General features: G+C 52.5%; 9 protein-coding genes across 9 annotated transcripts; 3 read left to right on the forward strand and 6 right to left on the reverse strand.

Annotated features, from left to right (window-relative positions):
* Nucleotides 1–1,763: 1,763 nt before the first annotated feature.
* Nucleotides 1,764–2,922, reverse strand: P153DRAFT_289958 (uncharacterized protein; the record flags this gene model as incomplete). The annotated part of the gene is made up of 2 exons (XM_033663687.1): nucleotides 1,764–2,576; nucleotides 2,632–2,922. Coding segments are annotated over 2 exons (1,104 nt in total), but the record flags the coding sequence as incomplete, so codon positions are not given.
* A 615-nt stretch (nucleotides 2,923–3,537) lies between these two features.
* Nucleotides 3,538–3,986, forward strand: P153DRAFT_366252 (uncharacterized protein). The gene is made up of 2 exons (XM_033668007.1): nucleotides 3,538–3,622; nucleotides 3,675–3,986. Exon 2 carries the CDS (start codon nucleotides 3,760–3,762, stop codon nucleotides 3,979–3,981), a length of 222 nt encoding a protein of 73 aa, XP_033524131.1. The 5' UTR covers nucleotides 3,538–3,622; nucleotides 3,675–3,759; the 3' UTR covers nucleotides 3,982–3,986.
* Nucleotides 3,987–4,625: 639 nt separating this feature from the next.
* Nucleotides 4,626–5,929, forward strand: P153DRAFT_289888 (NAD dependent epimerase/dehydratase family protein; the record flags this gene model as incomplete). Its single annotated transcript, XM_033663680.1, has 2 exons — nucleotides 4,626–4,656; nucleotides 4,704–5,929. The coding sequence occupies 2 exons, from the start codon at nucleotides 4,626–4,628 to the stop codon at nucleotides 5,927–5,929; spliced, it is 1,257 nt and encodes a 418-aa protein (XP_033524132.1).
* Nucleotides 5,930–5,972: 43 nt separating this feature from the next.
* Nucleotides 5,973–8,508, reverse strand: P153DRAFT_366255 (DUF254-domain-containing protein). The gene is made up of 4 exons (XM_033668008.1): nucleotides 7,785–8,508; nucleotides 6,862–7,733; nucleotides 6,393–6,574; nucleotides 5,973–6,326 (listed from the first exon to the last, which is right to left on the reverse strand). Exons 1-4 carry the CDS (start codon nucleotides 8,434–8,436, stop codon nucleotides 6,083–6,085), a joined length of 1,950 nt encoding a protein of 649 aa, XP_033524133.1. The 5' UTR covers nucleotides 8,437–8,508; the 3' UTR covers nucleotides 5,973–6,082.
* An 83-nt stretch (nucleotides 8,509–8,591) lies between these two features.
* On the reverse strand, nucleotides 8,592–13,347 carry P153DRAFT_366257 (uncharacterized protein). Its single transcript, XM_033668009.1, has 5 exons — nucleotides 13,116–13,347; nucleotides 11,172–13,049; nucleotides 10,677–11,120; nucleotides 9,546–10,566; nucleotides 8,592–9,391 (listed from the first exon to the last, which is right to left on the reverse strand). The coding sequence occupies exons 1-5, from the start codon at nucleotides 13,291–13,293 to the stop codon at nucleotides 8,671–8,673; spliced, it is 4,242 nt and encodes a 1,413-aa protein (XP_033524134.1). The 5' UTR covers nucleotides 13,294–13,347; the 3' UTR covers nucleotides 8,592–8,670.
* Nucleotides 13,348–14,211: 864 nt separating this feature from the next.
* P153DRAFT_366258 (uncharacterized protein) lies at nucleotides 14,212–14,980 on the reverse strand. The gene is made up of 3 exons (XM_033668010.1): nucleotides 14,775–14,980; nucleotides 14,515–14,620; nucleotides 14,212–14,446 (listed from the first exon to the last, which is right to left on the reverse strand). Exons 1-3 carry the CDS (start codon nucleotides 14,897–14,899, stop codon nucleotides 14,369–14,371), a joined length of 309 nt encoding a protein of 102 aa, XP_033524135.1. The 5' UTR covers nucleotides 14,900–14,980; the 3' UTR covers nucleotides 14,212–14,368.
* Nucleotides 14,981–15,150: 170 nt separating this feature from the next.
* P153DRAFT_366260 (WLM-domain-containing protein) lies at nucleotides 15,151–16,677 on the reverse strand. Its single transcript, XM_033668011.1, has one exon. The coding sequence runs from the start codon at nucleotides 16,544–16,546 to the stop codon at nucleotides 15,242–15,244; it is 1,305 nt and encodes a 434-aa protein (XP_033524136.1). The 5' UTR covers nucleotides 16,547–16,677; the 3' UTR covers nucleotides 15,151–15,241.
* Nucleotides 16,678–16,905: 228 nt separating this feature from the next.
* P153DRAFT_314918 (uncharacterized protein) lies at nucleotides 16,906–20,989 on the reverse strand. Its single transcript, XM_033664934.1, has 3 exons — nucleotides 20,427–20,989; nucleotides 17,464–20,333; nucleotides 16,906–17,405 (listed from the first exon to the last, which is right to left on the reverse strand). The coding sequence occupies exons 1-3, from the start codon at nucleotides 20,928–20,930 to the stop codon at nucleotides 17,156–17,158; spliced, it is 3,624 nt and encodes a 1,207-aa protein (XP_033524137.1). The 5' UTR covers nucleotides 20,931–20,989; the 3' UTR covers nucleotides 16,906–17,155.
* A 179-nt stretch (nucleotides 20,990–21,168) lies between these two features.
* P153DRAFT_366262 (SGT1-domain-containing protein) lies at nucleotides 21,169–23,165 on the forward strand. The gene has a single exon (XM_033668012.1). It carries the CDS (start codon nucleotides 21,181–21,183, stop codon nucleotides 23,098–23,100), a length of 1,920 nt encoding a protein of 639 aa, XP_033524138.1. The 5' UTR covers nucleotides 21,169–21,180; the 3' UTR covers nucleotides 23,101–23,165.
* The last annotated feature ends 876 nt before the right edge of the window (nucleotides 23,166–24,041 follow it).

A 24,041-nucleotide genomic window follows, 5' to 3' on the forward strand; every position in this document is an offset into this window, starting at 1 on the left:
CCATGTGCAACCGAGATGCAAAAGGGCGCACGCAACTCGGCGCTAGGGTTATCCGTCTTCCGCTCCGATGCCCCGCTTGCTCGCCCTGTGGCGTTTCCGATGCCGAGAACCGTACAACCAACCCACCTTCGATAGGTATTCTTTCTTGACTAGTCTTCACTCCGCCGAACATTTGCTGCCCGTTGGGATGTGGCTAGGCTAGCTCAAGAGGTTCTTTGCATGTCTTCGTTGACCCTTCTGCCACGGCACTATGATGTCAACGCACAGACGCCAGGGAGGACTAGTGTCGAACACACTGACTACTATTTGAAAGAAGTTCTGGCAATACGGTTTTTTATTCCTAAGCATGCATGTCATCCGTTTCGGCAGGGGATGTGGCCTGCTCGCACGAAAACCCCAACATGATCGACGACGAGCATTTCTAAGCATTAAACGGGGGGTCCAGTTCCACGCCGTTTGATGTACACAACAAGACCAAAATCGTCTGTCGGTGTCACATTCCCGAGCGTTGACTTGTTCCAACAAGACGGACAAGTGTTGGGGCTGCAAGCAGATAAAGTGATGCCTGAACTTTACATGCATGATCCCACCTGCCCATTCAACATGTCGGTCAAACATTTCGGACGCACAAAGAAAAGGCACGCAGGTAGTCGGGCCTTGGAATTATCCGAGCCTCGGGCGAAAAACAAGAAGACTGATCACCGATCGTCCCGCACTGCAGCAAGTCTAGGCTAAGTTGCTTGATTTGAGATTCTTCCAAGCGTATCTGCCAAATAAAAAAAGAAGAGGCACAATCAAAGTTTCCTTACCGTTCTTTTGCGCCCCACTCGAGTACCTACCTAAATGTTTTGCGAAGATCGAGCGAGCCAGTCTGCCCCCGTCGGGCAAATCATCGCTGGCTATGTGTGACGTGGCTGCGACGTGAATGCTTTGCTTTCCTCTTTAGCTAACCGTCATTCGTTACAAGAAATCACCGCATCACTCGTTCTGGAAGACAATACCCCGTATTACCAAATTATGCCTCACCGGCCCGATCTTCTGGCCGAAAATTGTCCGTTCAAAGGAATAGCAGGTAATTAGACGGTATGTGGCCAGCGATCATTGCAAGATGGGGTCGGCGAGGCATGCAGGTGGACTGATCGAAACGATCCTCGCGCTGTATCGAGAGCTTGTCGGTGAAGGATCACGATGAAAGGGTGCAATCACAACCACAGAATTCATTCTATTGTAAAATTTTCCTCAAAGGGAAGGCGATGTATCTTGTAAAAGACCGAACAATACCTCCGCTTACCAGATCCTAACGAACAGAATCACGATGACATTCCTGTTCTTTGCATGCAATGCCAACACAGTCGAAGACGTCGCACCATAGCGAAAACAGTCCATTGTTTCCACACCGCCTATACTATGCAGAGAAACACAAGCAGAAACCCCTCCTTACCCTCACCGTGGATATCACCCTCGGCCACCAGACCATGCAGCCCAAGCCCGCAACGCTATGCATCTACCAGACATAGCATCAAATCAAGAAAACAAGATCAAGGCAAAGGAAGGCCCGAAATTAGATGCGAACAACGGAAACGTAGCAAGAATACAGTGTTAACAAGCAGGTCGACAAAATTTGCATCTTCTTCTCCCCTCTTACAATCTGGAACATTTCATATCGTGGGGATATAGTAATAGTGGGTAACAATCGATTAAAATGAAGACGGACTTGAGACGCGACAGGCGGGGAACCTGACAGACAAAGGAGAACAGGTCGATCAAGCTGTTCCGTTCTCGAATGTGAACTGAGCATCCTGGAGTTCTGCCTCGAGCCGTGCGCGCGCCTCACTTGCTTGATCATCGTCCTGCATGGACTTTTGCCTCTTGAGTGCCGGCTCACTGTCGGCGGCGGAATCAGCAAGAATGGCAAGGTCAGGATGGAGTTCGTTCCATCGGTCGAGCCATTGTTCGCGGACCACGTCGTAGATGAAGAAGAACTGGTTCTTGCTCTGGACCATCATGGGGCGCTGGTCTCGGAGCACCTGGATGACCCTGACGATGGGGTCCTCGTCGTCGGGGGTCTCGTCCATGGAGCCTTCGTCGAGCTCTTGCAGAAGCCAATCGAGGGCGATAAAGGTGCCGCTGCGACCGATGCCTGCGCTACAGTGCACGATCCGCGGGTTCGTGGAGCAGTCGACGGCCTTTTCACGGGACATGTCGATGAGTTTCAGCAAAGCCGCCTTGTCGGCTCCCTCTGGCACCAGAAAGTCTGGCCAGCCTGCAAAGAGCAAATGGCAGACCTTGCGCGTCTCTTCGCCCTCGGCCTGCACCAGATCCAAGTCGCTCACTATTGTGCGGGCTTCCTCGTCCATGTCCATAGACGTCAGTTCCAGGCTGTGTTGGAAGCCGTCTCCGAACTCGTCGTGCTCGTTGATGTCCATGTGGGGGCTCGAGGGGGAGGGTGGGTAGTACTGGTAGCACTTTTCGCGCCCCGCTTCGTGCGTCTGGGTGAGCATGACGATGACGGCAGGGTCGAGGTTCAGGTTCCAGATCATGCGCCAGAGGTGCGACCAGCTGTCAGCCTTGGGGCCCTGGACGCGGCGTATGAGTAGGTGGGCGTTGTGTCATGTAGCGGGGGGTACGTACCTGTGTAGCAATGTAGGTGAGGGCCGTCTGCGACTTGGTCAGGGTGAGCAGCATGGGCGAGGCGTTGATGTAGTCGGAGCAGCCCTCGGGCACGTCCATGCGCACTCTGTTGGCCTGATAGGGGTCCACGTTGAGGTAGCGGTTGCGGCTCGCGTACTCTTCGCCGTTGCACCGGGCCCATTGGGGCGGCTGGGACTGCTCACCGTCGTCTCTGATGGCGGGGACGGCATCTCGCAGGCGCTGCAGCTGGGCCCATTCCAGCTCGTCCCATGTCTTGTCCAGGTCTGCGCGGGGCGTGTTAGCACATTGGTCCGCCGGCGACACGCGGGCCGAGAGTACCTGCCTGCTCTGCTCTGTCGCAAGAAGGCGGGGCACGCCGCGTCTGCAGTGGCGGGCGCGTCTGGGTGCGCGGGGGCGACGATGGTGCTGGCTGCCGAGCGTGTGCTGTCTCTGCTGCGCGACCGCTTCGTCGACTCGGGCGAGACGGGGTCCGACATGGCCGTGGCCGTATGTGTGCCCGTGGGCGGCGGCGCGGGGGCTGTGGCAGTCGGGTGCTTTGTGCAAAAGCCGCCCCTGGCCTTCGTCTTGCGCCGGAAGGCGCGAAGTTTATGCAGCGTGAAGAGAGTCGCGCGCACACTGGGGAGCGGCCGGGGATGGGGCCAGCGGTCGAGGTCGACGAGTAGCAAGGGAGGGCGTCGTCGGGAGGTATACAGGGCCAGTCGTCGAAGAGGGGCTTTACGCAGACGGACAAGCAGCAGCAGCAGCAGCAGCAGAAGCAAACGCCATGCCAGCACACTTATCGGTCAAGCACGCGGGGGCAGGGGTCCAGTCTCTAGCACCGCTCGCTCCAGCGCGTCCCCCTGCTCGCCGCCGCCGAGGCACCCTTCACCCGTCCACCACGCCCGCACCACGCCCGCACCCACCACCGCCACCCCTCCGTCGCCGCTGCTCTGTGAACGCTGCCAGCATGAACTGGTTCGTGTTTGTCGAGGTACGTGCAGCAGCCTCCACTGGCCAAGCATTACACTGACGCCGCGCTGCAGGCATGGGCCGTCGCAAAAGTAGGTCCAACGCCTCCCTCCCACTTCTACAGTCATTGACTCCCGCCGACAGCTGGTGCGCTCGCCCATGTTCAATCGCGCCATCCACAAGGCATACCGCAAGATCAACAAGATTCCCGACGTTGAGCCCAAGAACGGCGGAGGCAGTACGTTTGCCTGCCATACCTACCGAGGCACACTTGCTCACCCAACCCCAGGAACCGGCCCCTCCGCCGTCGACCACTTCAAGGACGAAGTCAAGAACCAGTTCCGCGATCTCACCTGGCAAAAGCGCCCTCCCAAACAGTGAGCACTTTCGCCATCGCCTCTTGACCCACTCCACGCAACACACCCTACATGACAGCCGTCGCCACCGCGCTGCATGTCCAACAATCCGCGAACCAGCCTCCAGCATAGTCCCGCCCGAAAAACGCGTCTTGCACGAAAAGCGATGGGACATTCTGAAGCAGCGTCGCCAAATTTGCGACTGAATCAAGTCTGAACTCGCAACCATGTTCGTCCTTGGTCTGTATGAGTTTTGCAACGGAGGAGCACGCTACTTACGTAGCCTCTATTATTGCAGTAGCTCCGAATACACGTCTAGAAGCGTGCGGAACACAACGGGTGGCGTTCTTTCTGTGCATGCATTTCCATGTAAGATAATTGGAGCATGCGGCTAATGAAGCCGCAATGTAGCGCTTCTCTTAGTGGATCTTGTTCACCGATCTGCGCTGCGTTAGTGAAAGACATCAGATAGGACAAGACTACTCCAAACCATGCTTACGCTATTCTGGCTCCATATGACAAACCCTCGTAGATCGACTTCGGTGGGTACCTATTCGCATTCATCATTACGTCACAGAAAACTGCACCACCATAAAGACCAACATCAACTTCAGTCGCCAACAACCAAACTATCTTACAACCTATCAACTCAGTTCAACTAAATACAACATGCCATCTGCCATCGTCACCGGCGCCACTGGTTTGTCTGCCATGCACTTTCAACACTTCCTCATCTAACCCATCCAGGCATTCTCGGACGCGAGATCGTCGCTGAGCTCAGCAAGCACCGTCAACAATGGCCCACCGTGCATGCGCTCTCACGCAGCAAGAAAGAAGAGTGCCCCGACAATGTCATCCACCACCACATTGACCTCCAGTCCTCTGCGGACGAAATGGCCGAGGACCTCAAGAACGTCAAGGGCGAGTATGTCTTCTTCGCTGCCTACTTAGCCCAAGACACTGAGCAAGGTGCCTGGGACGTCAATGGTGCCATGCTGTCCAACTTCCTGCAAGCTCTTGTCAAGACTGGCGCCATCAACGATATCAAGAGGATCGTGCTTATCACTGGCGCGAAACAGTACGGCGTGCACCTTGGTGTTCCCAAGCAACCCATGATGGAGAGTGATCAGTGGCTGTGGGATGACAAGTGGCCCCCGAATTTCTACTATAACCAACAAACCATTCTGCACAAGTTTTGCTCCGAGCACAACAAGGAGTGGGTCGTCACATACCCCAACGATGTCATTGGGTTTGCCACAGGAAACTTCATGAACCTTTCCCTCGCCCTGGCTTTGTACATGCAGGTCTCGAAGGAACTTGACGGCGCAGATAAGGGTGTAGTCTTCCCCGGTTCCCCCGCCTTTTACACAATGTTCGACTGCTTCACCTCTTCGAAACTGCACGCCGAGTTCTGCGCCTGGGCCGCGCTGGAGCCGCGTACTGCAAACCAAGCCTTCAACGTCGTCAACGGAGATGTAGAGTCGTGGCAGAATATGTGGCCGAGGGTTGCCGAGTACTTTGGTACTAAAGTCAAGCCCGATCAGTTTGCAGACGTCTACAAATCTTCGCCCGTGGCTTCCATTTCCAAGTGGATTGCTGGTGAAGCTTCTTCGTCGACAAATCTCGACCCAGAGCCGCCTCTTACCGCTATGGCTGAGAGGTCGGGACTACAGGGTTCTCCAGCGCTCGCACAGTCCAAGGTGGAAGCCAACATTGATCTTGTCAAATGGAGCGAGCGCGCCGATGTCAATGAAGCTTGGAAGAAAATCGCCAAGAGGGAGGGGCTCGATGAGGAGATCTTTGAGAAGGCCACATGGTCGTTCTTGGGCTTTGTGCTGGGCCGCGCGTTTGACCTTGTCATCACCATGAGCAAGGCGAGAGAGTACGGATGGACCGGATACAGGGATACCTATGGCGCCTTGGAGGAGGCGTTTGGAGAGATGAAGGAGAGGAAGATCATTGCCAAGGCATGAGGGTTACCAACATGAGATACCACATTTGAGGAGAAGTGGACAATACAATGATCCAATATGTAGAATCTAATCTTCCCATCACTCACCGTTGCGGAAATAATGTCTACCCATGTATATGCAAAACAAAACCTATCGCTAACATTGAATCTCCGCCTAGAACACGGCACCCCCAATGATGAACACTCTCTCTTCCTCTCTTCTCACCCACTGAATGATCTGGTTCGCGCTCGTCGCCAATGCAGCCCTACTGATATAGCTCGGCGCAACAGCATACAGTTCAAACAGTGGTGTGCTCCACGCAAGAGCAATGTACGTCGTGTTTGTTTCGTGGTGTACCTTGAGGGTAGACGGCTTGTTGTGAACGTTGGTGTGGAGTTTGTCGTACAAATTGAGTAATCTGCTTCCATCAGCACCGCCCAACATTCAATGGGAGTCGCCAGAGCGTATCATGAGGGGAACGTACTGCCTTTTCTCCAGCTGGCTCTCGAAATAGGGCGCATAGCTTGGCATGGTGAATTGTACGTTACCCCGTGACTTGTACAGGAAATGTCGCAGGGGGCTTCCGGGCACAATGTCCGTGCATTTGGGCCGCCCTTGTTTGACGGCTGAGCGTATTGCTTCAATGGAGCCGTTACGTTGCAGGGTCTAGACATGCATGTCAGTCGTGTTCGAGTAACTGCATTGGTTCTGCATGGATACGGCTTGTTCGTATAGGAGAGGAAGTCGGAGGGGTCAAACTCCGAAGCCGAAAGGCAACAGAAGCAACTACAAGATCTTCGTCCGAAAGCCAACGACTATCACGCGAGAAGATCTCCCAATAACTCAAATAGCAGTCAATCACAAGGTCCACGGCACTCTCCGTTGTAGATCCCTTTGCACAGCCCACTAGAGAGATGTTTCTTGTAATGTAACAATTGGAAACATGCACATACCTCGACTAGATCATCCCTCATACCCCTCATCTCAAAGAAACTCTCTTTCTCGGCGCTGATGAGCAGCACTGCCACCTCGTCGTCGGCGCCATCCCTGCTCTTGGGCCGTTCCTGCATCTGCTCCGAGGGATGTTCCAGATTGAGGAAACTGACGTACATGTACAGATATCCTGTATTGTTGAACCCAGGAAGACACAGGGGTATCCAGTTCTCCCCGCCCCCAGCCTTGACGCTACCAGCTTCAAATAGCATGTTGAAAATCAGGTGCAGATCACCTGGGTGCAGACTATGCTTCTTGGGGCGCACGACAGAGACTAGTTTCCCGGAAGCCACGACGAGGCCGTAGAGAAGGTTTTTGGAGCGTGTTTTCTGGAGTGTCGTGTTGATTATGGCACGTTGCGTCTTTTTCAACTTGAGACACTCAAGAGCGGAAAGTAGGGTAGAGGGCGAGCCACGCGTAAAACCGTCTGCCAGGGCGGAGAGAAGCGTGTCGGTTCCTTGGAGGGGGCGGCGGAGGTCGTAGTTCGCTCGAGCGGCGAACATGCGTTCCAGACTGGGCAGTGTGAGTGTAGAGAGAATCTGCATGTATAGAGCCTCGAGTTGGGTACGGAGCTGAGCGTCGCTCTCTGGTAGGCGAGTAATGGCGACCAGATTGAGGGGACCTTTGGACATGACCACAAAACGCACTCCTCCTGCAGTGAAGCCTTTTAGCACATCGTTGGTGGACTGGTAGAAGGATATGATGGTCTGGACGACGCCGATGTAGTTTGAGATGAGTTGGTCGTCGCCGTGTCGACTGTAGATGGGCTTTCCTGCACTCGACAGCACAAGGAAGTGCTTCAGCTTGGCGCGCCATTGGAGCATGACGGCCTCTATTCACGGCATCAGCAAAAGCGACTCGTCGTTGTATGCGCATTGCTGACCTTCGTTGGACCCGTCGGCCTGCATTTCGTCGATGTCATCGAACTCAGTGCCAAAGGCCTTGTCGAGTTCGGGGTCTGGCGGGAACATGGTCTCCGCCTCGGTGTCCTCGAAACGATGGCCCAGAGTACGTAGCAGCCTCTTCTCCTGGGACCCCAAAACATCGCCCAGGACGCTCTCAGCGTAGCCGTCTGTATCTGTTTGCGGCATGTAGCTGCGAATACTGGCGCCATCGTCTGCATCGTTGGGCACGCGAGCGGCCACATTCAGCCCCATGGAGCTTCGCTGCGTCGAGCTACTGCTGTCCTGGGCATTGGCAAACGAGACCTGTGTCGTTGGCTTCGAGACAAGCTGCGGTCGTGGGGGCGCCAGGGAGTGCGACGTCGAGGGCCGTGGGCTGTTGCTTTGCGCTGCCGCCTGCGGGCGCGGGGGCAGCGGCGGTGGAGTTCCTTCACGCGAGGGCAAGGAGAGACCACTTGTAGACACCGTGGGCGAGCGGCTCTGCATTATGTTCAGTGTGGGATTAGCAAAGTCTCGCACGTTAACATCTTCCACCTTATTCGAGGAGGCATTGCTGGTTGCTGTGTGTGTCGAGTGGGCGCTGTCCTGTTCTCGAGCTGCGCCCTGACCTTCAGCTTTCCCTGTCTCGTTCATCGAGCGTGTAATGCCCAGCAACCATGAGGCGAGGGAGCGCGAATGTGAACGCGCATCTGACGCGAAAGTTGGTGAAGCCTGAGCGTCGATGCGGATCCTACGCGCCACTATAAACTGATGACGTCATTTCGTCACTCTACACGATCTTGAATCCATCGATTATCAATTAGTGTGTCCGTCTGCGTATACGCAGCCCAGACAAAGAGTGTATTTGCAAGGCATATCATACACCCTTTACTGCTTACATCGAATCCTTGTATGTACCCCATCTTTCACACTCAAATCTTCGCGTTTTTCTACCCACTCGACCCCGTTCACATCGACAACCTCAATACCCCATCTCAAAACCCCCTTCGTATCTCTAAACCAGCCCAGCCTTGTCTTCATTCCTCTCTCCTTCAACTCCTTCATAGTATACTTTTCAACTAACCTAAGCAACTCGTGACTGTTCTCGATCATCGCCAGTACGTCAGCCAGACACTCTAAATCGCACAGCATAGTTTTACGGGGATACACTTGCTTGAGTGACACCACGAGCACCCCCAGAATCACGACAAGTAGAAACAGGATAGCGAGACAAAGCCATGTAGCTCCTTCCACCATGGCCAGAACCTCGATACGCTCCGTGGTGATCACGTCGACCTTCTGCCCGCTTATTTTTTGGTGCACCATCGGCTGGCCATCAATCCAACTGGTCTGGCTGGCAAAGTGCTGGAAGAAGGTTTGGAACGTGTGTTGCGAGTACTTGAGAAGTGTCTCTGCATTGAGCAATGCCGTTGGATCTTTGTTGGCTTGGACGTAATTGGAGTAGCTCATAAAGTCCATATTCAAGCCGTTGTCCTTGTCGCGGATGTTGAAACGCTCGTCTTCTAGATCTTCAAAGTTGAACAAATTGGACGAAGACGTTGGAGAGCTTGCTGCATACAGCAATTGTGTCATGAAGTAGACAGCATAACTGTGATAAATTAGCAATCCATTCCATTGAACCACGGCTGCTCGCTGTATTGTATCTGCTCAGCAAATGCTGGCGAAGCTGTGACGTGCGCTCGCTTCAAACGACATGTCCCGTACAATGCTGCTTTGCCATCAGAAAGAAATCAAAAACGAACCTCATCTCGACAGTGTAGTTCTTGCCGAACATTCCCTCCTGTGACCCGTTTAAACTAATGGCGTCAAAATCCATATTCCAAATTTCATGCTGCCGCTGCGGGTCCCCCAACAACTCGAAGTCCAACACCTGGCTGGAACTGCGTGCAATCGTGACTCGAGCATCGGTCTGTTCGATGACAGGTTTGCATGTCAAGATCTCCAATGCTGGGATCTCAGTAAATTGCATCAGCTTGTAGTACGATGCTTCGCTATTTGTATAAATAGTCAAGTTGGAAGTAGTCGCCGGGCCTACGATCCATTTGATTGTAAAATTACCGGGCCACGACTTGGGACCAAAACCGGTCCATTCTGAACGGTCGGCCCACCATTGATCTGGATCTGTATGTGACCAGTAGCCTACTGCCGAGTTCGCACCATCATCAGTACCATTCGCGCAGCAGAACACTCTAGATGGTGTCGTGAAGATTGTAGTTTGGTATGTATCCTTGTCGAAAATGGTTCTCGGAAGAACATAGCCCGTGACGTTGAGGTGTCCTGTCATGTTTCGTACCGACTTACTTAGTTCCGCCTCAAGAATCGCGGTTTCATTCATGTTGTACCATGACGAGTCTGTTGGCGTGATTCGATTGCATTCTAGGCGGGCTCTTATAGCCGAAGTTGTTAGCGAAACGTTCGCGGCAGAGAAGAAGAGCTCGGAACTCTCTTCATCATAGTCTTGGTTTCTAGAGCCTTGCCGCAGAGACGTGTCAGGCACGGACTCTATGACTATTGGAGTGAAACTCCACCCATCCAAACTCCACGCAGGGGATTGAGCCTGCAATGTCAGCTGATCAAGTGCACTGTACAACCAATCAGCCGTTTCTGTCCTCATGATGTGCTGGAGAAGATTGGCATCCGTCGAGACATTGGTGTGCTGGTAGGTGAGATGGTCCTGTCTAGTTGCAAGTGCCCGGTCAATGGTCATCGGTCGTGTATAAATTCCAGCTTGCTTCTCGAAGACGGCTGCCATGGCAATGATGACTGGATGAACAAATTAGTTTTGAATATCAAAAACTCAGAAATTGCCAAAGTGCCAAACAGAAGCATACGTTATGACCAAGCCTCCTGAGAGGAATGAGAGATCTACTTACGTATTTGGGAAAGCGTTGTTCCCATCGTGACTAGGACCAAAAGCCAATGCTTGTTAGAAGCGGCCTTACCAGCCGCCCAGACCCAGTGCGATGATTCGTACGACAGGCAGGCTCCTCGCTTGACGTCCTCGGGTCCATGTGCCATCGATAGGTATGGTTGGAGACTGCGCATATGCTTGTCGATCATGTCCCACCAGAGAGCTAGGCCAACAGCGATGAGAGTTGCGACGAGCGAAGCGGGAGAAATATTGGCGTGGAAGACACCAATGTCAACCTCATATACAAAGGCTGAACGATAGAGTTTCTGTTTGTCGGCGTAGTTTCGTAAAACGATGAGTGCTGCTGCGATCGCGACTACTGCGAAAAGCAGAGCTGTTAATCCCTTTGTACGGAGAGCAAGGGGCCTCCAGTCTTGGGGTAGGACTTTAGCATCCGTTCCTGAAACTAAGATTGATAATTTAGCGTGGGTAGCTCAAAGGGTTTTCAGATGATTACCTTCTGAATTGTTCACCGAGGGAAATTTGTTGATGGCAAGATCTGACATAGATCTTGCCGTCATCCTTTCGTCTCGTGACTCAGATTGGGGGATCCCATGTTCCGTCCCTGCAGCCAAATTCACATCGTTGTAAAATATAGCCACCCCAAGCGTTGTAGCAGGATCGACTGAGAGGTTGAGTGGTCTTTGCTGGATGGACACTCGCCAGATTGTGTAGCACAAGTAGCAAGCCAAACAAAAGAACAGCACAGCAAGTGAGACAGCAACTTCGGTCACCACAACGATGCGTCGTTCCAATACGATACGTTGCCCAATGACACTTTCAAACACCGGAGAGTTCTGCTCGGTCACAGATGAGAAAAGGAGTTCGCCGAAGAAGCGCGCTCTGAGCCTGGTCGCCTGTTCCGCTAACGTAGAGTCGTGCAACATCGCTGTGTAGTTGAATGAGAAATATGTTTGTAGGTTCTCAGTCAACCCGACATACTCTATTGCGTTCCTGAAAATGCTAGCCTTGGATAGGTATTCAGGCTTATTTCCCTCGAACGTGTATAGCTCGAACTTCGCAGTGTCGAGAATATTCTTGCCAAGTTGCTTGCGGTTTTTCTTGAATTCATCCTCATCAAAAGTGATGCGTCGATCCCCTGCTGATATAGAAGCATTTGCCGTTATGGTAACTTCATAGTACACCGGCGTGCAGAGCTCTGCTTGGTATTGGAAATTCTCCCAATATTCGTACTCGAATCCGTGGCGTTCTTTCCATGGAGTTGTCACAAGGAGCAAATTTCGATCCAGGCATTCCAGAGAAAACTCCATAATTGCATCGTTGTTGAGAGGAGACCAGTCTGTTTTGCCAATGAAAGGTGGACTTCCGCGCTCTTGGATGAAACGATTCCAGGAGATATAAGTAGCGGAAAGATTTGACCAGAAAAGCCCTCCCTCATCCACTATTGGATGCGAAGCCAAAGTTTCATATAGCTGGATCTCACACCCGTCTTCAGAGCGTAGTACCATACCTTCCCAGTCCTGCACGAGCGTCATGTTGCCAACGTTCTTGTCGTCTGCAGGTATTGCGGAGTTATACGTGAACGTCTGGTTATCGGCCTCGAGAATCAACGTGTGATTAGCTATCATGGTCTCGGCAAAGACCATGGGTACGCAAGTTGACTCCATCTGGAATATCTTGGTCTCAGCCACCCACAACCCATCGGGCAAGAGGTCGGAATGATCTACAGAGTTCTCAGGTCCAAAGGGCATAATGACATGAGAGTCAGACACCCACATCGACGTTGAAACATTGTATATGTATCCACTGGTAGTGTGGAAATACGTCTCGCGTCGCGGAACTAGATTGATACTTCCATTGTGAGCAGAGCTGTATCTTTTCAAGTTGGTGTCGCTGCGGATAAGGACTTGTTCTGGGACCAGGAGAGAAGACGAGAGGGTTGAAACGGCCAGTACACTGAGACCAGTAGCAATTGACGAGAAGAGCAACAGCCAACCAACGTGGCCACCATTTTGTTTCTTCGAACACGCTTTCACTATCGATTTCCACCACGCCTTCGGCACGTATTGAAGAGCAAAACTCGTATCAGCCTGGCCAGGGCGAGCTAGCCGCGCAAACGATTCGGTTCGCTTGATGTCGTCAAAGATCATCACCATGGCTTGGGTGAAGAAGACAGCGAATATAGTTGGCGTGTATCTCCATGCTATAAGAAGCCCAGAGGACCGGTCATCTCTTCCTAGACCGTGATTTCGAGCAGAATGAACACATAATGCTATAAGTGCGATGGAGAAAGAGAGCGATACTGCGGCCATAATGCTCAGGAAGGCTCGGCGAAGAGTATACGGAAGCCATGTTCTAGAACTATCTGACCAAGCTGATTCAGATTGTACCAATATTCGTCAGTTACAAAAACTAGAAATGATAGTTCGATGCGCCTTACACAAAGTCGGGTAATTGTTATCCACTTCAGTATGTTCAGCTGCGGCGTCGTCTTTTGGAAGAAGAACCGACGATACCGCGGACTCGTCGTCACCATTGGATGCGTCGGCTGTGGAGAGAGCAGTCCAAGCAGCATGATCGTGGCGGCGCTGTAGCGGGATATTGGTCGAGTGTGACATCTTGATAGCGCAACATCTTCACATACATGGGCTAGGGGACTAACAGCCTTTTGTTTCTGCAAGCCAACATGCCCAGCCTTGCAAACATACCGACTGACAGGAACAACTACAAGCCTCGGCGGCTATTTCTTGGCTTACTCTTTGACACCAATGATATTCTCCGAAAAGGACGACTTGCTTTGCCCCACCACGCCATATGCAATACGATCTATCAGGCAAGCAGCCGCAGTAAAGATCATCGTCAGCTTGAGCTTGTTAAGCTTGTAGTGGCACCATTACATGGCGTAATATAGGAAGAAGCTGTCTACGCCATTGGGTGTATCTCTTGTCAGAGTAGATGAGTCCTTGGCCTGCACGGAATCAGGGTTTCCGCCCAGGACAGACTGGTCAGCCCGAGCAATGTCGACCCTTTCGTTTCAACTTCTAGATGATGACTGGTCACGGGGTCGGATATACTCTCAGCGTCCAGGGCAATTATGAATACAATCCATAAAAGCGTAGAACATCTCCCGAACATAACTAAAGAAACTCGGAGATTGTTCCAGACGCCACTTCAGCACCAAAATGTGATTAAAACACTCGGAATGTAGGAGCTGCACACGCTTCAAGTACACAAATCGAGTCGGATTCATCTTGCTTCTTGGTTCAATCCAATCTTTGCTTTGGAAGGGGCGGATTGACGACCGTTCTTGAGAAGACCTACATCCCGTCCGCGAGTTATAACAAGTCAGCGTTTCGATCCGACATGGCCCCGGACTCTGTGTTGAAAGAGGATTCGTAGTTGATGTTGTGCACAAATAGCATTCCGCCTAAGTGATACAGCCTTGGAAGCGTAGGTCTGGGTTGGGACAGGCAATGAGGTCCATGACACACGCACTCAAGAAAAGACTCGAAGCAGAACCGGTTGATGAACCTGTTGCCTGCAAAATTCGATACATCTCGTCCTGAAGAGCAGAGACATATGGGAATAGTATGTATATCCATTTTCAGTGTTGCGTCAAGACACGACAGCCCGACATTCGTGTCAATCTCACTTCGTGAGCCAGTGTTGCACTCATCTCCATCACATGACTACTCATTTCTTCTTTGCGTCGACCTTGTCCTCCAATGTCCTGACGTAGCCTTCTATCCGCTGTACCGCGGCTTGGAGGGCCTAATTCGTGGTCAGCCATTGTCCGAGTTCCTGTCCTTGTGGGTGTAGGGCGAAGATCGCGGACGTACATAGATGTCTTCTGTCAAAAGCTGGTTCGAGACGCGGTATTCGTCGACGACATAGTAGTACATGCCTGCACCGGATGTGGTTGCTCCGAGGAGAAAGCCGAACAACCTGTGGTATGTTAGCAAACATTCTCTTTGCTGTGCATCATCTCCGTTGCATGCTGCGATGAGTCTCCAAGCCGTATCACAAGCTCTCACTCGCCTCGCGAAGCCCCAGATGTGCACGTCGAAGCCGTGAAGAAGCAGGAGCGGGGTCGGCTCACCCTCCGCGAAAAGCACCAACAGGCCTCCTAACTGGCGCAACCAGCGGAGCTTCCTGTCGCAGCGCCGCACTGGTCTGGAATCCGCGCACTGAGCGAAGCGCCGGACGGAGCAATCGAGATGCCATGTCGTCGCAGGTATTCAAGTGACCCAGGGCGTTAAAGTGTGGGGGGAGAGACGGGAGAGAGAATGGTGCTCGGGAATGTGTGCCTGACGTTCCGTGACGTTCGAAGCTCACCCCACAAGCAAGCTCACACCTGCCACAAGCTCTCATGTGGCTTGGCGCCACTAACTCGAAAGAGTGGACTACACGCGACTCTTGTTTGCAGCATGCAGAGCTATGACGCATTCACGGGATTGAAGAAAGAAGAGAGAAAAGCATCGTGTTATCATCATTACAAGTGTGTATCGTAAGCCTTGTCCGTCCATCAACACCCGCAAACGACTGTCTCCATACGACCAGCCCAGGTCACGATGCTGTCCGCATTCCTCCACACATGCCACACCGTCCAGCATCGCCAGCATTAACATACTGGCTGCCCGCACAAGACAAGTTCTTGCACCTCCAGTGGTCTGGTACCAGTTGCGCATCCAGAACATTCGAACAGGCCGCACACGTCAGCGACCCAAGTTCATTCTCGAGGGAGCAGATGTTGCACGTTGTTGGCTTGATCCGGGTGCTACATCGGGAGGATTTCGAGACTGCTTGCTGAGCTTTTGTCGTCTTGCTTTTGCCAAGAGGGACAGGCTTTGCTGACTTCGTAGTATTATTGACTAGGGCCTGTCCTGGTGGTTGTCGTCGTGACCCAAACCCTTGAAGTTCTGCTAGCTCCCTCTGCGCGTCGCCGTCTCCATCGTCCTCGTCCTCGCAAATCTTTACAAGAGCGCGTCCTTTGTCGTCAATCATTCTTTTCCCATCCACGTCCACCGCCGCGTGTGCAGAATCGGCGTCTTCAAACTCATCCTCCGTCTCACTGTCTGAAGATGTTTCTTCCTTCTTGACCACAACTTCCTCCTTTTTTACAGTATCAAACCTCGCCAACGCAGCAGCAGCTCGGAGGTCTCTTCCTCGAGCACTCCCAGCAACTCTAGGCTTCGCCTTCTTCGGAACCCCGCCTTCCAGCTTGATCTTTGTGTCGTCGTCTGCACCCAATGCCTGACCACCAACGCCAAACTTCTTCAATATCCGACGCTGTTTCCTCTCTGCATACGAAAGTATTTCCTTCTCCTTGCCTCCTCTACGTCTCTTTTTCGCTCTTCGCCCATAGGTACCACCACACAAGTGCTCAGGTACGTCGGCCACATCCCCCTCACTCAACTGCAACGCGCCCGTGTCCAAATCCCTTCCTCTGCCCCACAACCCTTCGCCCGTATACCCTCGTGCCCACAGTGCTCTGAGGTCCACTGCATATGCATCTCTCACCTTCCAAAACGCTTTTGAATGGTTCATCTGCTTGCAATGCGCCAGCTCATGCACCATGACCATCTCCACCATGCGCTGTGGTAGCCACCGCCCATTGCGATCGCGCAGTACAAGTTGTATGACCTCGCCCGCATTAAAGTTGCGACCCACAAACTCGTTGTTGTAGGGAAACTCTTCGAGCGCTTGCACAAGAATTGTGTTGGCTTTCATGAATGGGTAGCACACTGCGGCGACGCGGTTGAGGATCTGTTCGGCAGTAGAGGAGGACGGACCCGGGAGCGTGCGAATAAAGTTGATCAATGCGTTGGGGCGCTGTGAGCGCTCGTTGAGGCGCTCGAAACCGAGGGGCATCGCGGGCGCATACGATGGTGTTGACAAGTGTAGTGGACGGCGATCGGCGGGTCGTGTGGGTACTACTATCCGCTGTTCAATCGTACGTAGCCGTGTGGTGGTGTGTGTGAAAGATCTTGATTGTTGGAAAATGCACACGACAAGTCAAAGGGAGTGGCAACGAGAGCTCGGAGTTATGGATAGTAGTGTCGGAGTTATCAACACGAACACGACGCGAAGTCACACTTGTCCTACTTCACCCTGATTGGCAGCGTTTACTCAGTCCCATGAATCGTTCATGCGGTGTAGTGAAAATATATTCCTATTGATGTCAATTTCGATAATCACATCAAGTTCATTGACACTTTTGTTGTTTTAATGAGCCTTTCGGATTTTGACGGCCTTTGCAAGACGTTCAGCCGTAGGAAAAAAAATTGCCGAACGTGACATAAAATATGACACAAAGACACAATAATAATCATAATGTCCCGGATACCCTAGACACAGACAACGCCAACCTTCACCCCTTGATTCTTCCCCATGATCGTTGAACGCCGTAATCCGGAAACGCTCGCAATAACAATGACCCAAAGTCCAAGCACCCTATACGCCGTACGTGTACTGCTGATTCTACCTTGCAATCCGCAAATTGCCGGTCTTCCTAGTCACTGCATTCCCATTCTGTCTCCGCATACCCTCCAGCTTCTGTCGTAATTGCTCATGGATCTTCTTGCTTTGCGCCCACTCGTCGCTGAGCTTCTGCATGCGGATCGCGGCGATGACGGCCAAAGCTGCCGATTTGAGCTTAGGGCGACGCTCATGGACAGTGATGTCAGGCGTAATACCCATTTGCGAGATGAGATCAAGATCAGACTTGTTACTGTGGAAGAGTCAGTCGGAGAACTACGCAAGCAAATGTAAAACTAGAAAAAACATACCATTGACTATACATCTCGATCTGCATGAGGAAGAAACGTTTCTGATAACCGAGTGCTTCCCGGAATGCTTCAGCTCGTGAGCTTCGGGCACGAAGGAATTGGATTTGTTTGGCGAGACCGTTCAGCTCCTTCACATGGCGCTTCTCAAGGGCTTGGGTCTGCACGCCGAGGTCGAGGGCATTGTTCGAAGCTTTTTGCTGGATAGCCTTGGCTGATGCTTGGAGAAGGCGGAGCTGAGATTCTTTCTCGCGAAGTTGAGACTCGGTCTCGAGCAGTTGTCGCTCAAGTGTAGACCTCTGATCACGCTGTGCAGTCGTGACCTCGGTCTGGAGTTGGCGATATTGAGCATCTTTATCGCTAACTCGTCGTTCCAGATCATGCACTTTCTCTTCATTTGCGGCTTGTTGCTCGCGCTGTGCAGCCCGTGATTCGGCTTGGAGGGCTTTGATTCGACCATCTTTCTCACGAATTGTGGACTCCAGATCGTATATCTTTTCCTCAAGTGCAGCTTTCTCATCGCGTTGAGCGACTCGTGCTTCAGATTGCAGAGCATTGCTCTGGCTTTCTTTCTCGCGGATCAGCGATTCGAGGACGGTGATTTTTTCTTCAAGCGATGTCTTCTCTTCGACCAATTCATCTTCCTGCTCTTGGAGAACCTCAATCTCCGCCTCAAACTCGTCTTTTTCTCGGTGTGCCATATCCCTCAGCTCTTCGAGAGCGTCCAGACGCTCCTGGGCCAACTGTTGAAGCGCATCAGTCTGACTCCGTTGCGCATCGAGTTCCTCACGTAGGTTGTCAAGTTCATCATCTCGTTTGCGCACAAGACCTTGCATAACATCGAGTTGCGTATCAGGCTCGTCGGCGTGGTTTCGCAAAGCATCCAATTCGGCATCTCTCGCAGATATTGTGTGTCGAGCTGTATCCAGATCCCTAATCCGATCGCTGAGTTCGCTCTTCAATTGTTTCAACTGATCAAGGGCGGTTTCTTGCGATTCAACCTTCTTCTGTAGACTGGATAAGTCGCGCTCGCGAGCTTGCAAGGACGACTGGGCACTCGAGAGATCGCGTGAAAGATTGTCTCTCTCACGAGTCATCTTTTGCAGCGCTTCAATCTGCGTGTCCTTGCCAGACATGGTGGAGCGTAGGCTACGCATCTCTTTCTCGATGTCATTTCGCTCTTGACGGAGCGTCGCAACTAATGAATCGCGATCGTTGTTTCCTCTGCGAAGCGTCTCCAACTGATCGTCTTTAGTTGACAATCTAGTCGCAAGGTCGTCGCGTTCACGCCGGAAAGTAGAGAGGTCGCGCGAAAGTGCATCGCGTTCCTTCAGTGCCTTATTCAGAGCGTCGGCCTGAGCGTCTTTTCCAGAGAGTGTCGAACGCAAGCCACCAATTTCCTGTGTCGCATCGTCACGCTCGCGACGTAATTGATCAAGCGTCTCTAGGTTTCGGTCTCTTTGGCTGATCGTCTGGCGGAGCTGTTGTACCTGCTGCTCGTACGATGATACATCGCGCTGTAGACGTGTGATTTGCTGCATGGCTTCCTTGAGTTGTTTTCGACAATCATCAAGTTCATCAGCTTTGGCTTCAGCCGCATCCACTCTAGACTGGAGGAGCTCGATCTCAACGCCCTTCTCGCGGGTGATGTCGACTACCTTCTGGCGAGAGTCACGGGCCGCTTGCTGTGCGAGTTGAGTCTGGCTGTCTCCCTGGGATTCGGCGATTTGTAAACGTTCTTGCATAGCGTCGATCTCGGCTTCCTTCTCGCTTTGATGTGTCTGCATGCGACGCTGCAGCTCTTTGATGTTGGCATCCTTCTCGCGCTCTACAGATCGCAAGCGTTCTTCGAGAATGGATAGCTCGTGCCGCTTCTGGTCCTCCGCGGCGCCCAGTTCCCGTTCAGCTTCGTCGAGTTGCATTTCAAGCTCTCGAAGGTCCTGGTCCTTGCTCTCCGTCGCGGATTCGAGTTTTGTCTGCAAAGCCTGAATCTTGGAGTCTTTCTCGTGTTCGACCGAACGTAGACGCTCTTCTGCAACAGAGAGCTCGTGGCGCTTCTGCTCTGCCGCAGCTTCGAGTTCCCGCTCTGCTTCATCCAACTGTTGTTCCAGCTCGAGAACCTCCTGGTCTTTGCCGTCAGCCGCAGAGTCGATCTTTGCCTGCAAAGCATCAATCTCGGCGTCCTTGGAGCGTTCGAGCGTTCGAAGCTTGTCTTCCAGATCCTCGAGCTTCTCGCCTTGTTCTTCTAGTTGGCGTTCTTTGCCAGCCGCGTCAACGTCTTTGTTCTTCTTCAGCAGGCGCAGTTGTTCTTCCAAGTCGGCGATCTTCTCTGTCTGCTCCTTCAATTGTGCAGCCTTTTCCTCGACATTAGCAGATTGAGATCCCTGTGCAGCCTGGAGCTTGTTCTCCAGATCATCGATATGGGCTTCGTGCTCGTCTAGCAGTTCGTCTCTCCGCGAGACCTCGGCCTGTGCATTCTCCAGTTCCGCACTGACCTTCTCCAACTCGTCCTCGGTGCTTCTCGCCTCTGCCAGCTTTCCTTGCAGGTGTTCAACTTCGGCTGCGCGCTCCTCGGACAGGCGTCGAAGCTCGTCCATCTCTTCGCGGATTCCTTCATCGACGTGACGTCTCTTGACCTTCTCGGCATACTCCCGGAGCTGCTGCTTGTACGTCTCGAGCTCCTTCTCCGCGGCTCTGAGGTCCTTCGAATACTGCTTGATGTCGCGCCCCATTGCCACCTTCTCCGTCTTCAGGTTGATGTTCTCCTCCATGGCTCGCATGTTGAAGTCGGGGGCGGTGCGCCTCAGGTTCTCCTCGAGGAAGTGGATCTTGAGCTTGAGCCCGAAGTTCTCCTTGTCGATCTGCTCGAGACGCTGCAGCACACGTCAGTACCAGTCACGTCAGGGCGGGCATTGCACCAGTGGGTCGCGCTGCCCATGCACGGCAGACGTGCCGAGTACACTTACAGCCTCCTGCTCCCGCAGCGTGAGCACGTTGCCGTTGCCCGTGTCCATCTCGCCCTCGGCCCTCCGCGGCAGGGCCATGGGCGTGCTCATGGAGCTCGAGTTCACGTCGGGCATCGGGGTGCGGCCGTCGACGGACTCGGTGAACGAGCTCGAATGGCCGTCGAAGGTGCTGGCCTCGGGCAGCGGCGAGTTGCTCATGACGAAGCCGGGCTTCATGGCGGCGGGCGTGGTGAGCTTGCCGTCGAGCAGGCCCGTCACCTGGCGCGTGCGGTTCGCCGTGGCGCTCCTCAGCATGGGCGTGAACTCGGACTTGGCGTTGACGGCGCGGCGGGTGGCGACGTTGTTGCGGGGGGTACGCGCGCCGCCCATCTGCTTGAAGAGGTTGTCGCGGTCGGGCGGTGCCTGGAACGACTCTTCGCGGCTGAACGAGAGCCCCTCGATGGCCGTCAGGCGCGTCGCGTCGCCCACCTCGGTGCGAGGCGTGTCGGGAAGGTATTGCGCCATGCTATCGATGTCTGCTGCTAACGCATGAGCGAGAGAAATGGAGGCTCGTCGGCTCAGCACGCGTCCACTGCGGAGAGAGTGCCCGGCGTGCACTGTCTTTGTTTGTTGTGACCATGGCGCCCGGACCATGCCACCGCTAGGCCCAGGAAGGAAAGACCGCCTGCGCGAAACTGGCCAGTCACGTTCGTCGCCCACGTCCCCATCCATCTTTTCTTGTCAAGTCATGTGAAGCGCACATGCCAAACTCACCATGGCCTTTCCTCAGGACGACCTGAAATGGTTCGGCGAAGGCTTCGACGGCTTTCCCAAGAAACTCCCCGAAGACGTCGTGGAATACCTCGTCTTCGTCCTCGACGCCCAGCGTTCCGACACACAAACAAGAGAACGACTGCAAGCCTTCCAGCGCGCACTGAACACGCTAGAGAAGAAGTTCCTCAAAGAGTACATCTGGCAACGTGACCCCCTCAAGCTAGACCTTGTTCGCGAAGAAGGGCGGTGGCTGCTGAGGGGCCAAACCAACTACGGCGACAGCGTGGCCGATGAGTGGTTGATAGTCTATCTTCTGCGCGAGCTGAGTAAAGAATTCAAAGACGCCTGGATCCGGATATACGACTCAGATGGCGAGTTCCTTCTCATCGAGGCTGCCAACGTTCTGCCTAAATGGTTGAACCCAGAGGTTGCTGAGAACAGAGTCTGGATCAATGCACATCGTCTACTCATTGTGCCCCTAGGCAAAGGAGAAGAGCCGGCACCATTGAAGCAAGACGAAGCGTTGAAGATCATCTTCGATACCCCAGCCAGACCACAACAATACCCAAACGTTGAAAAAGAAGCCTTTCATCGCCTGAAAGGATATCCTCTCGCGATATCTGAGAATCAACATCATGCGACTCTTCCGCTACCTCGAGTTGTCGCACACGTCTTAAACCACAACCCAGCTTACATAGCTTCTATAGTAGAGGCTTTCTATCTTCGTGACCCTGTTTCCATTCGTTTGCTACAGCCCGACAAAACAAAGACGCAACTAATCTTTCCGCCAGAAGACTTTGTGGATGTCAGTGTTCGTTTCACCAAAGTATTGTACGCACAGCTTTTGGGTCAACACTGGGATCCACCAGACCCATGGATTGGCGCCCTGGAGAAGCTACTTCAAGAGGGTAAACCATCTGAAAAGTCTGAAATCGGTGTAAAGGTGACGGCTGGCATGGAAATGCTCGTACGGCATACTTTGTACGCAGATAGAAAATCCGTTCGCGAGATCAGCTTACTGATAGAGGACCTTGAAAATGGGGATGACACGTTGCCTACGAACGCGGAAATCACTGCATGGCCGAAACGTGAAGACGACGAGGGGTGGCTGAACATCGACTTTTCCGAATTTGAAAAGGAACTTGCAGGCAAGGGTGGCAATCAGGGCTTCGGGGACAAAGCCGCACAGGAAAACCTGAAGAAGATGGTCGAACGCTTCAACGATTTTCTCAACGATGACGAGGCCGGTATCGAAGGTGCTGGTGTAGTAGATCCCATGGACGTTGACAACGACTCAGACGCAGGTGATCGAGGATGGGAAGATCCCGAGGACAGTGATTCGAGCGAAAAGCCCTCTGAAACCAAAGCCAGCAAAGTTGAGGATGCAAGCGATGAAGAAGACGACGATGCTGACGCCGACGAAGAGTTTGCGGAGTACGAACAAACCTACGAGAAGTTCATGATGCTTTCCGCCGCGGAAAAGGCCCTCCTCACAGAGGATGCGCGTGAGCTGGCACTCGCTCAAGACGCGGAACAAGAAGAAGATGAGGAGATCAAGAAACTATCCAACATGATGGAAGCAGAACTCTTCGGCCATGGAGCACTCAACCTCAACACATCAACCAGTCGAGTGTCAGGTACCGGTCTGTTAGAGGGTGAAGAAAAGCCAAACAAAGGCAAGGGGAAAGTCAAGTTCGAGGATATAAGCGAAGACGATGAGGAGGAGGAAGATGAGGAGGAGGGCCTCCTCGATGACGACTACAACCTTGCAGACAACATGTTAAAAGCTTTCAAAGGTCAAGATGGTATGGCTGGACCAGCGGGGAACATGATGAAGCTCATGGGCATTCAATTTCCACAAGATGCAGATGACAGGATGAGGAGTAGAGAAAGGGGAAAGAACACGTCGCTCAAGAATTGATAGAAAGAAAATTTGACTTTCTGGAACCCATTAAGATACCGATATCTACTGGTTTCCAAGTTGCGTATCCCATTCTCTAGCATTCAAACATTGTGCTCAAAACGACTCATCTCACAGTACACAACAGTTTGCATGTTTTCTTGAATCGAGTACAGGCCCCACCCCTTCAACGCTCTACATCAATTCCTTTAGGTCACATACACAGTACTTTGGAAACTACCATAGTATCCCTTTTCTCATGCGCCTTCGTACTATTCTGTACTTGAAACAAAGTGAAACGAGGAAGGTTGATCTATCGAAAGAGGAGGGATGACAGTTTATCGTGTCGGATTCATTTTCTTGGGATGCAAAGCACTTCATCGGTCCGTCGCTTTGGGACTTTGTGCTGCGGAAATGTCATAATCGACAAAATCAGCCTAGCGTTCCGATTCGTTGTCCTGGGCTGCTACCTCAGCCGCGACAGGGAAATACAAACTAGTCAGTAAGCATCTTTGACAGATTCGAGTGTGAATTAAAATTAAGTTCGCATTTAGAAAGGGTTTGTAAGATATATGTAAGGTTGCTATATCGGCAAAGTTCCACGGTCTGGATCTCAAGTCCGAAGCGTTCCGATTCTGATGTGAGAGTGAAAATCGACAGATATCATGTGAGGTCTAAGCTTATCTATCAAGTCGTAAGATGGTTGACTGGATATGTTGCATTGAGGTTATCACAAATAGAAACATTTACATGGATACCGTGCGGCCGGCCCAAGCAGTGTCACATGCTACGATCCGCAAGTATTTATTGGGTTATATGTATTGCTCTCGCAATTGAAAATACTATCAAATACCTTAACATAACTTAGCACTTGTTCTCATCTTGACTAGAGAGTCCTGAATTAGAAAATCTCTCAGATTGACATATTCAGCGATCTTCAAGACTCGGCGTCCAACACTGAG

This window comes from Dothidotthia symphoricarpi (genome assembly GCF_010015815.1).
Source record: "Dothidotthia symphoricarpi CBS 119687 unplaced genomic scaffold P153scaffold_9, whole genome shotgun sequence".
Lineage (NCBI taxonomy): Eukaryota > Fungi > Ascomycota > Dothideomycetes > Pleosporales > Dothidotthiaceae > Dothidotthia > Dothidotthia symphoricarpi.